Here is a 13,053-nt window from a genome sequence, read left to right as displayed (position 1 = left end):
ATAATATTTCGCACAGCCGAAATAAATTTTGAAAGCTCATCTACCGCAGGCGAATTTTTATGTTCCAAAATTTTTGTTTATCGGATTTTTTACACCTCTAAGGGAACGTTGAATGTGGTGGTTCGACTCTGCATCCATTCCAATTTCCATGTCAATTATTTTGGAATTGATTCGGCCGCTCCGAATTGGACCTTAAAACTTTACCTTAAAAACTTTTGGTGGAAGGGATTTTCGATTCGGAGAAAGGGATGAAGTGGTAATTTACAGAAGGAAGGGGAGTAGATGGCACGGCTCTAAGGGTCAAAATCAGCAAGGGACCAACCTGTAAAATAAATATCCACATTTGCTCTGAAGGGGACGATGCCTCCTCCGAGATTGCGCTTACGTAATCCTAAAATTCCAGTGATGAAATGGCAAGAAGAATATGCGATTGTTATTTTTTTTAACTCGGGTGTGCATCGAGTAATATTTTATGTATTCTAGTGGGCTTGCCCCTCTCATTAGCAATATTATTTCATCGGGCAATTTTTACTCTTCATTTTGTTGCAAAATTCATTTTAATGAAGTCTGATAAACTGGCGTGAAAATGAAGGTAAAAATTGACGATAGGTTTTCCGTCTAGTCCAATAAATGTTTTCTAATCTTATTATCACATAAACGAGAAGTATGCTTTACCTCTAATATTATCATTATTAATTATCATTACTTCGTATGTATAATTAAATGTGGATAATGTATCATATTAGTGGAATTCGTAGTGTTCCGGAAATAAGTTTGAATTATATATTCAAGGGTTTAAATGGATTTTCTGCATAATGAGATTCTATTCAGCTAATTAACTGCACTACTCGGAGTGATTGCAACAGTGTGCTGCAATTTTAAGAAGAAAGGCGAATTTTGATCTATGTCCCAAATTGAGGGTTACTCTCTTATTGCACTGAGCTCAATAATTAACTTAATCATTGCCACTTCTTGCCTCCTAATCCAGTATTCCTCGAGTGCATTATGTTTGTGCATCCCTCATGTCGGTATGCCTTAGCTGCCGCCCGCCACCCCCTCTCTGAGCGCGGCGGGGAAACTCATGCGCTTCGCGGGAATGTTTCATAATGAGAGAGTTGCGGTCGGTCGCTCTTGCAAGGTCGAATGATCGCGCGCGCTCCTCTCCCGTGTATTCTTCCCTCCCTCCCCTTTCGTGGACTCCTCCTCTCTCCCAACCCGCCTCTTTTATTTACTCTCGCTATTGCGAAACACGCAATCCCCGATCGCCGCCTCCACGCTTGGTGGTTCTCGGTGGTGGAGGAGGGAGGGCAGAAAGAGGAGCAGCTGGTGGTGGCTTGATGAGAAAGGTGGGATGGATGACTCTATCATTTGCGGCGTAATGGGAACTTATTTAGAGTCTCCGAGAGGTGGTCACCTTACGATGTGGAAAGATTTTCAATGTGTTGTGTACTATAGGAAACATGAATGAAATTAAAGCCCCTTTATGTGGTCCCCTTGCATGGAACAGTGAAAATTATTTTTTTTGTGTTTTCAAAATAAAAATCCGAGGCCAGGACGATCCCCTTCATGAATATCTTGCAGTTATGTATTACATTTTTTACACTTCCTTTTTCATGTTGATTGTAAGTGTTAATTATCGAAACACAAATAAGTTAAGCTTTAGACCAGATTACCTCTATCCTATGTCATTGCAAATATTTTTATTCCAAACACGAATGCTCTGGACAAGGATGACCCCGCCCCCTTTTTACTCTTCCTTCTCCCAATCTTGCAATATTTTAGTGGATTTTTGTACGATACTTTTCTGTTTGTGCTATCTGCTGTATACTATAGGAAGAAATCTTCCGAGTTTGGCCGTATGCTCTATGTTTACCAATCACAATTAGCTTTTTTAGGTCGCAATATCTTCGAATGTTATGTATTATACCTGACCAGAAATTTAATACCGACGGACGAGTGGCATTGGTGTTTTTTTATATTTTGGATTTTTGCACATGCTAGCATACTTTTTAGTAGTTGATTTCTTTTGCATGGGACGCTCGCGTGTTTCGTGGGTCCTGGGCACGTGCATTTTCGGTCTCGTCCCGTTCCATTGCCCCATTCATCGCTTTTCGCTTCAATCTGTTTCGGGTTGGGAAAATTGGAAAAGAAGATGAAAGGTGTGGGAGGATGATCATTTCCCATATCCGAATCGCGGAGCTGGTGGTGTGTGCATTTGATGATGGGCGTTTTCCGTCGAGAGGCCTTACTGAACCAATCCGTGGCCCATCGATTTGGTGGGCGACTGCTGGATCACTTTGGCCATTTTATTTCGCCTCCCATTTGGGTTAGGACCGCGTCGCCCTTTTTCGTCCAATAGTGATCTCGGTGAATTTTGGGATTGTGTCGATTGGGAGGTGCCCACCACCAAGAACCTTGACTGCTCACCCATTTGAATACATACGTAGTATATTTCATTTTCAGTTACTCTCGCGTCGGTTGGTATGGGAAAGGCAACAGTTTCGCTGGCACTACTGCCAGTGTCTTCAGGTTGTCTTCGCCACAGCAATCAACACGGTAGTAACTGAAAATAAAGAATTTCGTCGCACACCGCGGGATGTTGTCACATTTTATTTTGTTTATATATTTCCATAGCACCGAAAACAGCTCTATACGGCCTTTTACATCGGGGTTATTAACATTTTAACAATTTAACGTACACAAACAACCATGCCCTGGATAGGGGTATCTTAGGAAGGTGGGACTCGAACCCGTGACCTCCTGTTTGGTAGGCTAGGAGTTTACCCTGCCGCCTCCAAGAGCCGCAAAAAGTGTCGCCTCCGAGAATCGATCCTGGGACCACCGGTCAGTAGACGTGCACCCTAACCACCGGGATACTAAAGTAAAGAAAAGTTTCATCAACACATAGTGGATACTGCATCCTAAGATTGGTAATTCACTGCCCCCCATTTCTTCCTATCCCAAGTTATTTCTTTTACCTCCCGGTGACTCTTTTTCCCTTTATTCTTCTTCATCTAGGCACTTGTCCCTTGGTCTTCCCATGGGGAGTTTACCGTGAATTTTTATATCCATTATATTTCCCACATAACTGCTGTGTTTCATTACGTGGCCCATCAACTATGCTCTTCTACTGTGTACAGAGATCATTGTGTCATTTCTTCTCCTATGTTTTTATGTAAATCCTAATTTCTCACTCAATCCGTTATTTTATATCCAGTGTCCTCCAGAATCAGGTCTCGAAAGCTTCTTATTCCTTTCTGATCTCTTCTTTCCGATAGTCCATGCTTCTGAGCCGCAGATTGCCACTGCCCACGCGAATGTTTTCACGTACTATTTCCTGCTCTCCCCATCCAAATTTGCTGGTAACCCTCTCGGAAAGTTTTTATATATTTCTGTAGTTAATTCTTATTCTCATGGTACACTAGGAAAACATGGAAGAGGGGAAAGTGTATCAGCAATGCTAGGGAGCTTAGGATGGAAACCTCTAAAAGTGAGAAGAACCATTAATAGGCTATGCGGGGTATACAAAGCATTCACAAAAGAGCAGGGTTGGAAAGAATTAGGTCTAAAGCTGCAGCATGTCCTGGATATGCCCATGGGCTCACCCTGCTACATAGGAAGGAAAGACCATAAATTTAAAATTCAATTGAAAAAACAGAAAACAGACATTTTGAGAAAATCCTTCCTGCATAGAGGAATTAAAGAGTGGAATGACCTACCTGAAGTGATTTTTAAGATCTTCCCTTCAAATGCCAAAATTTTTAGGAAGAAGTGTGAAGCACTGACCTATTGATTTAGTACATAATGGTTCAAAAAGAGAGTTTGAAGTTGGGTCAATGCTTATTTTTTAGTTGTATTATATTAGAATTAATGTATTTAATGGATTGTTTTAAAATTGTTTTATTGGGATAATGTTAAATTCTTAGTTGTATGTGATTAGAATTTGGGTGTTATTTTTATCATGGATATATATTCTGGTTCTTTTTCTCTGTATTATGTGCTTCCTGATTTTATGTTACCACCCGACATTATGGTCGACTTGTAACAATTTATGTAATAATAATAATAATAATAATAATAATAATAATATAATTTGCACAGACTTCATTAGACTACAATTACATGGAGCATCTCTCTCATTAATCCTTTTTTTTATCAATTCTGTTATACTGTTTTCCACACCTCTCCTCCACTTTGAATAGATTTCACCAGCAATCCCTCGACAAATTTTAATTTTAAGTTACCTGTAGAATTTGGAGTCGAATCTTTGGAGGTGTTTTCGTCAGTGGCATGATAAACCTCGATGTTTATGCTCCCACTGGCTACCAAACAGTGCATCTTAAATTGGGTCATAATTTGTTTAAGTAATGCAAAAACAGGTGTAGGAAAATGGATTAATTAATTATGTGTATAGATTATTCGTGATTTCATGATAGAAAATCAATATATGTGTTAAGTATTGCCGAAAGGAGGTAATACCTAAATGAATTATTCCATTGAAATTTAATCTTATCAGTTTCCTGCCTTGGCATTATTGAGGTTTTCTATTGCTATACTCTTGTAAAATAATTGTATGCATATTAATTTGAAGTTATGAAATTTTGCCAAGTACCGGCCGAGTAATTTGTACCATATCTGTTCTTCTATTTTTCACGTGATCAATTTGTGGCGAATCATGAGGTAATGATATTAACAAGCATTATTTTTTGCCTGCACCTATTTTTTAATTCATTTATTGTAATCAGATGACAGTTTGGGTGCTTTAACTTTGAAGGAAAGTACGAGGGTTTTCTTATTTATTAACTTCTTTTCAAAGAAATCGATCCAGAGGGAATATATTAAGAGAAAATATCATTTGTGTATTTATTTTTCTGATTTTTTTATACCCACTTTTTTGTTGATCGTGGCTTAATTCCAAACTGTAATTGGAGTTTTTTCTGTACCTGGTAGTTTGATCATTTACCTCAAGTTACAGCCGATATTTAACGGGTATTAAGGCACAGCAAACAAACTCAGGAATGTGAATTAGACTATGACACATTGTATATTTTTTCCTTTCGGTGGCATCTATGCTTCTTTCAGCATGATTCCGGCCTTGAGTCGATATCACTCCTACCTTTGTTCCATTATCTATCAATGTGAATGAAATTGCGAGCCAGGATGTCTATCTGTCCACCTGAACTTACGTTTGAAAATGGGATGGGCATGTCCTGAATCCGTATTGTTGTGGCATTTAATGGGCATTCGCAATGTCCGGCGTGCGGCTCTTCTGTGACGACTGTTGATGAGAAAGATTTGGGAGACGAGTTTACCCGTGAAATGCGGATGTCCGAGTTGCACAAGGCTCTCCGTGAATGGCTGTGGTTTCTATTCACCCGATGTAGTTGCGAAAATGTTATATTTGTTTTCCGCTCTCCACGTAGTGCTTTCAAACTGATGTACCGCGCTTAAAGAACTGGAGTAGATATCATATATGCTGGAGTGCCTTTTTAAAGTTAAAGGTTCATATTTTCCCTCCATTTTAAACTTTTAGGAGTCGCAATGAAATTACAGTGCCGCATACTAGTGCCAAAGCATTATGGTGTTTACCGTGTTTTCTCCGCCAGTGATACCGATGCAATTAGTGATCAGTTTTAGAAATATAGTCGTCTAATATCTTAACTTCGAAGTTATTAGGAGATAATTTAACGATGTTATGGATGGTCGCTGCCATCAGGGGCGTAGTCAGGAATTTCGTTCGGGGGAGGTCCAAAACCAGGGGGGAAAATTTTTGAAAAACGGGATGCTAAGAATTGGGTTTTAAACTAATTTTAACACTTTTCATAATCGAAAAAACTTCATTTGTTAAAGAAATATTTTGTAAATTCATGATTTTTCAATATTTTGTTTTCTGTTATGAGGAAAAATTATTGAGTTTTTATATTTCGGGAGGGGGGGGTCCGGACCCCCTCCCCCCCCCCCCTGGCTACGCCACTGGCTGCCATGTATACTTGGATGAATTCGCAATGTAAAGAGGCGGAGACACACATTCCGAAATACCCTACCGAAGTTTCGAAACGCTGCCTGTAAGTTTCTAAGGCATTTCGAAGTTCTTATTGAATCGTACACCATCTCGTGTTCGGGCGTAATTTTCACTATTATATCGATCGTCACTGTAAATGCATGATTCATGAATTTTTAATGTATGCCTAAATTTTCACAGCATTGATTTTTTAAATTGATTTCAATTTTTGATAGCCGTAAATAATTGTCTGTGTTTAGACATTATTCCAGAATTGCCGCTTATAAAATATTAAATAAATGTAATATGTTGAATTAAAAAATAATGCAAAAAAATTAAATTTTAAATGGTTTGATTTTTTTTAAAAAGCCGAAGAAAAGTTTTCAGTTCACTATTATGGTCTCATCCTATAAATCAGTACCAATGGTTCTTTGAGGTGATGGACGTCTTTGAATAATATGCCGTATATTATTTATATGCATTATATCAATATGAATGAATATATATGAATGTCGGGGGGGGGGGGGGGGGGGCACGGGGGCCCGTGCCCCCCCAGAACCTTAAAAAATATGGAAGATTTAAATAAAGTCCCATTATCATTACGTTCGTTTTGTATTATGAGGTATCCTTGTGCCTCCCCCCCCCCCCCCCCCCCGGAAAGAAATCCTGGATCCCCCCTGATAGTATTTACCAATGAAAAAATTTGTCACTACATCAGTGCCATGTCAAAATTTTAACAGCTTTAGAACTAATATATTAATTTTTTAGTTCAGTTGAGAATTGGACAGTAAACTTGCTATTTTAAAAACATGAATACATACTTGATATTTATGTGTAACTTTTTGGTATCAAGATGCAGAGCCATTTTTTTGCATAAATTGTAAAATCTTAGGCATAAATGCCAAATGATAGTATTACCTTAAGTTCAAGCATTTATTAATATTTAGTCTGCTCTTTGTGATGCAATTTGTAATTCTTAATAGAAATTGGGTATTACTACCCACTTTTTCTTAAATTGACTTCATTCTTTCTGTTTGTTTGTTTAAAGGTTTCTCTATTGATAGAGATATTTTCATTATTTTCCACAGCACCGACAGCGGATGGGACAATCCTTTCCGGCCAGATGGTGACCTGAGTCGTGAGGCAGACGAGATTGTTGAACTGATCAAAGGAGGGAAACCAATCACTCCCACGCCCGGCAGCGTTGCGCCTCCTTTACCTGAGGTGGGGGACACCACAGATGGAGCACCTTCAACACCACCTGGTGTGCACAGTGTTGAAAAGTCGACACCAGTGGCCCTTAGCAACTCTGTGAAGCCTGACGGTGTGGCTAAGCCTCCTTCCAGTCCGAAGGGGGCTGGGACGGGAGCCAATGGCAATGCAGCCCCAGCGACCACGGTGACCCCGTCGAAAGGCGCTCCCTCGTCGGTGGAGGTGCAGAGGGGTCATGTTGCCCCTGGGGATCAGTGTCAAGTGGAGCACGTAGTGCTCAAGAAGAAACCCAAGTGCAAGTGCTGTGTCATCCAGTAAAGTGGAGATGTAAAAAGTTGGCACGCTGTGAATATGGAGATATATATATATATATATAAATAAAATGAAGGAGAGCATCGTGAAATAGAGACAGCCTTTGAGCCGTCCTCCCAAAAATTTGCCTTGTGCTGCTTTGTGCCCTCTTTTTAATCTAATCATCATCCTCTCCTCCACCCCCTGTTACGGAATAAATTGATTAGAATGGGGGGAAATCAGCCTGCGTATGTGAGAAATGAAATGCACTACCATAAATGATATTATATCTATCCATATTTGTAAACGGGCATTCAATCGCCGAATGTGTACATGGCAGCTTGAGAAGATGGAAATGACAGTGGGAATAGTTTCTTGAAAACTTGAGGTAAATATCATTGACTGAGAAAATTTTCAAGGCAAGGGAGGAGGGGAGTGTTAATATATGTGTTCTTGTATGTGTTGGACTTGGGGAGAAAGTTTCTGGTCTCCTGTTAAACGAAGAACAACTTATAATTATGTTTAATGGCAAAATTCCAATCGGGTTGTAAATTGCTGTTGCCCTCTCCTTGAGATAGTAATGGAGCACCTTTTTTTTGTACAGGAATGGTGCTAGAGTGGCTGATAACAAACAGGTTGTAAAGGTCTATCATGTACAATATTATTTTTTAAACTTCAACAATTATTAACTGAATATTTACTTGATTAGCACATGGAGGTAAAGCTAATTATGTGTGGTGTATCTTTTGCCTTGTTTTATGAAGGAAATTGAGGCATAATATCAGAAGCGATTTCAGAGCAGAGCAGTTAATTTTTCTTAAGTTTGTGAAGCTGTAGCATCGGGAATTTTATTTCTCTTACTGTGTGCTTTTATCATTTATGTTATTTTCATCCAAGACAAAAGGTAAAACAGTCCGTTATCACTGTTGCTATCTCACTGTTGTATACTTATGCAGCTGTTGTTGCTCCTCTCCTTTTAATTCGCTTGAACTGGCAAAAGTGTTAATTCCTCATTCAGTCTCCATTAACTGAGACATTTATGATTCTGAGGAGTGCACTGCTTTTGCTCTCCAAGCTATGCTTGCTCCAATGGGTTATTGGATGCACCTGAGACTGAGGGGGACACCATAAGGGGTGCTGCTGATGTTCTGACCTCAAAAACCTCATCGTTTGTGTTTTTGGGATGCAAGTTGAATTCAGTTTCAGAAAACAAGTGTTAGAAATGAAAAAGTGGACTATAGAGAACCACACAGAAGAGAATGTATCATATATGTGATTTTAGACACTTTTAATGAAAAAAAAGAAAATGCATCGAGAAGAGAATTTCTTGAGTGGCAAGGATGAAAATCTATTGCAGATTTTATATTTGTTTTTTTTTCCCTTGCCTGGTAGTTCGTGTTTGCACCAAAACAGACCTTACAATGCTTCAGCGTGGTTGTATATTTGATATGAAAAATATAACTATGAAACTGTAGAGTACGTTTTTCATTGTCATGCTCATAACAACCCTATTTATTCTTAATTTGCTCAACCAAGTATTCTCCTTTAATGCAAATGGTAATTGGTTGGTCAGATGCTGACCATTCTCATCTATATACTTGCCTTTCTAATATGTATTACCATGCCATGATATTTATGCTTTAAAGTTCTTGGATTAAGAATGTTGCCAGTTTACCTTCAGGCTTATCACATTTCAAATGAATCTCATGTTTGCTTGTGTTTTGCGAACTATCTATCTCCATTACATAAATCATTTTTTGCTGAGCAAGTTGCTGAGAGGCCAAAAAAAACAACAATGGCCAAACTAGGAGCAAAATCAGGAGTGTAGGGGCTGGTCACTTAATCAAGGGACTTTGCAATAGGCTGACTCAGGGAGAATTACAGTTTGCAATTGGGACTCAGCAAGGGGCCAGGGATAGCAGTTAGGGACCCTCTGGAAAAAAGTATGTATCTGGCCTCCTGAATAGGTTCGTAAAAAAATTCACTCTCTAGTGTGTTAATTATCAATTACTCTTGGATTGTCTCCGTTTTTGGTCCTGTAGCAACAACAATCATGTGTAAAGTAATCAACAATTTTGGAGACAAATATTTTTAAGGGGAATTGAAAGTCGAATGTATGCAATAACACATTACCATGTCAAAGGGAAGAACTCTTTGAGAAGATTGCTTTATATATGGACAGTGGCGCAGCAAGGGAGGGGGGTGGTTTGGGGGATAAAAAAAACCCCAGAGCTCAGAGAAATTTTTAAGTTTAATACATTTTACTTAATTAGATTGATATTACTAATAGAATAGTGTAAGGATTAATAAATTATCCCTCAGAAATCCATAAATCTCACCATTTTGAATCATTCATCTTAAAAGTCTGCAATTCATGGAGAAGAATGGAGAGGAAAAGGAACGACGAAGTGCTGGACATGGTGGGTGAGGAGAGGCAGCTATTGGATGAGATACGGAGAAGACAGAAGGTATGGGTGGAGTTAGTGCTTAGCGGGGAGGGAATGTTGAAAATGGGGTTAGAGGGTAGAATGTTAGGGAAACGAGGGAGGGGAAGGAAAAGAATAGGTTTTTTAGACGGATTGAAAGGGAGTAGGCCTTACAGTGAATTAAAGAAAGCAGTGCTGGAAGGAAAGGGAGGCTCCCAGATCACTTCTTGAATACTCCATGGAAACCTACCTTGATCGGTAGAATACTATAATAATTAATCTCATACTTATCCTGGTGGGTATTCCATACCCCAACACCCCCCCGTATGAGCTGAACCTAACCCCCCCCCCCCCAACCTTAATTCCTAGCTGCGCCCCTGATGCTGACTTATAAAAAAATATTGGGGGCCCATACCGGGGTCTTGCCCCTTGAAATTTTATAAATGGTGAGTTTTAAATTTATTTTAAGCAATTTAGAAGAGTCATATGATCAACATAAGAACCCTGAAAACTCGACTCTCGATGACACGACAACCCTGGGAAAATCAACATGCCTGACACATCATTTCTTCCCCCCCCCATAACGACTTGTTGAGGGGGCTTGGGCCCCCTCAGGCCCCATGGAGTTGGCACCACTGCTTGTGGACTCATTGTGGGTTTGTTCCTCTATTGAGGTACATATTTGTTTCCAGTTCAAAGCTTATTTGTTGATTCCAACCAAAATGATATTGTCATCTATCTCAACCTTAGTGGAGTCATGAGAAATTTTTTTATGGAAACAGTAGAGAAATGGCACACTTGGCTGTATGCTTCGCAATATGTATTATCAAATGATGCTTTCTGTAATTTTTTTTGGAATTATGACCTTATAGGCTGTGTAGTTTGCCCCCATATGTGCAGGTGTGTAAACTTTGATGCGGGAACATCAGGGGAGAGATAGAATTTATTCTATTATTAACAATGTTAAAGCTATCAAGCTTTTGATTAGTTAGATGATGATTAAATATTGGTATTAGGTCTTCAAACTTGAAATTTTGGTTATTGATCTTAATTTTTTTAAATATCATTAACAAATATTTTTATTGCTAAATACTCAAAAACTGAGGCGTGCCGCTTTAATTCCTATTCTGAGTGAGAAGATGAGGACTTCTCATATTCCAAAATATTTTCTTCTTACATCAGAAGATTTTTCACCTCCTCTGGTGTTTATTTTTACTTTAAGGGGAACCCCTGCAGATCAAGAAATAAAAGGATCTGATGTAAGTGGATGCCTTTAGAAAAGGCCATGGTGTATGGCAATTTCAGACACTTTTCTGGTATGTTTTTCAGTGCCACGCTTCCAAGGCCTCTTCGGAAAGCTGTCCAACAAGAATGATGACATGTTTCACAGTTGCAGCTTCATTTATCAAAACGCTGTGAACAGTTGGTGCCATGTGATTCCATGGATAAATGTTTACGTAGAGTTTAACTGTTTTTAGGCGTTATGCTGAGAAAACTGTACCATTTACATGAAGTCCAGTGGACACAGCTCTTAAAATTACGAAGAAATGGGTAATTTGGTCATGCAGAATTCCTTGAGAAGGATTTTACACCATATTAGGATTGTCAATTAATAATTGACAATTCATGGAGATTGTTTACGAACTCAAAGATATTTGGGAGATATTTTAACTAGGGATGGACGGATCCAGGATTTTTCTTGGATCCCGATTCGGATCGGATCCTTGATTTTCAGAGCCGGATATTTCGGATCGGCTATTTTCGGATCCAAATGCATTTTCAAATTCCTGTCGCTGAGATTCCCCCGATGATTGTTCAATCTTTTGGGAAGAGCCACACTATGTGCCAGTCGTATTTTGCCTTTTTTATTTTCCATGGCTGAAATTCTCCTACGTAACCTCTGCGAAAGCTTTCAAACAAATCAGTTCATGAGTAGGACAAGAATCGCAATGCGCTGGCGCATTCGAAGATAGAATCGGAACTCTTTCCACCCTTATGGGGTGTTGCATTCACTGAACCTATTATTTAAAATTTCGCATCTAGATCCGATGCCTTCCGCGATTTTGGATCCGATGAAGGGCAATATCCGCAGATATTTGGATCCGAGGTATCCAATCCGACCATCCCTAATTTTAACTTAGCATCAGGAAGTGTTATTGGCTGTTTTCATGGACCTTGAAATACTTCAGTCTCCAAAATTAAAAGTAAGAATAATCATTTTTGGCCTGCTTTTTTTTATTACAGACCACTGCACGACCCTGCGGTGGCAGCTGCACATGCGATTGATACAAATGTGTATCCTGAAAACATTGCCATGATACCACTGTACCAAAAGCATATTGTCACTTAGTTTTATTTGAATCCGTTGAGTTTTCTATTAATGCTCTTGAAAGTAAAGTCTTCATGTAACTAAGTAAAGTTGATTTACTTGATCTTTATGAGAGTTGTTTATCTTGGAAGTAAGATATTAGAGTCGCATGTTGTGTCAGAAGGTATTTTCGTGAATGGTATCATTAGAATTTATGTTTTTCCTCGCATTCTGCACCTTTTGTGGTTGTTAACTGTTCACTGAACGGCAGTCTTATCGTCCTTCCCCAAAATGGCCTGCTAGTCGTAATGAACCCCCTTTCATAAGTGGGGCACAAAATATTTCTTGTAAACTTTTATCGGAATGAAAAATAAGTCGCATGTAAAGTTTTTGAGAAATTTTCATTTAACCTTATTATACACATATCCAAGATAATGCTATCTTACGATATAAAAAATTACCACTGTGGTTATGCTATGTTAGGTAATGCAATCGGCCCCACAAGGGTGGGGGGTGCGCGACCCCTGTGCCCCCCGTATGTATCCACAACTGACTAGCAATATTTGCACTATAGATGAGAAATTTGTTTCCGCTAATTATAACATTTGTTACACGGTTTTTCCAAGTTTTTTACTAATTACCTACACTTACTAAAACATTTACTGATGAAAGTGAGGTCCCGTGAAATGACCCAGCACGAAGTATGATTCTAGGGTCAAAACTAATAAAAAATTTATGCCATCAATAGTGGCTATAACCACAGATGAGGATAGAATATGCACTGGAAAAATTGATGGATGAAATAAATTCATGAG

At 39.0% G+C, this 13,053-nt stretch overlaps 1 protein-coding gene across 1 annotated transcript in view; it reads left to right on the top strand.

The window, feature by feature from the left end:
* Nucleotides 1-8,978, top strand: part of LOC124159332 — a 457,426-nt gene extending 448,448 nt beyond the window's left edge. The window contains exon 6 of the mRNA XM_046535083.1: nucleotides 7,090-8,978. Coding sequence (XP_046391039.1) covers nucleotides 7,090-7,531 — 442 coding nt within the window. The 3' untranslated portion in view covers nucleotides 7,532-8,978. The remainder of the gene's footprint in view (nucleotides 1-7,089) is intronic.
* The last annotated feature ends 4,075 nt before the right edge of the window (nucleotides 8,979-13,053 follow it).

Source organism: Ischnura elegans, chromosome 1 (assembly GCF_921293095.1).
Source record: "Ischnura elegans chromosome 1, ioIscEleg1.1, whole genome shotgun sequence".
In the NCBI taxonomy this organism is placed as follows: domain Eukaryota; kingdom Metazoa; phylum Arthropoda; class Insecta; order Odonata; family Coenagrionidae; genus Ischnura; species Ischnura elegans.
This window is presented reverse-complemented; position numbering and strand designations above follow the sequence as displayed.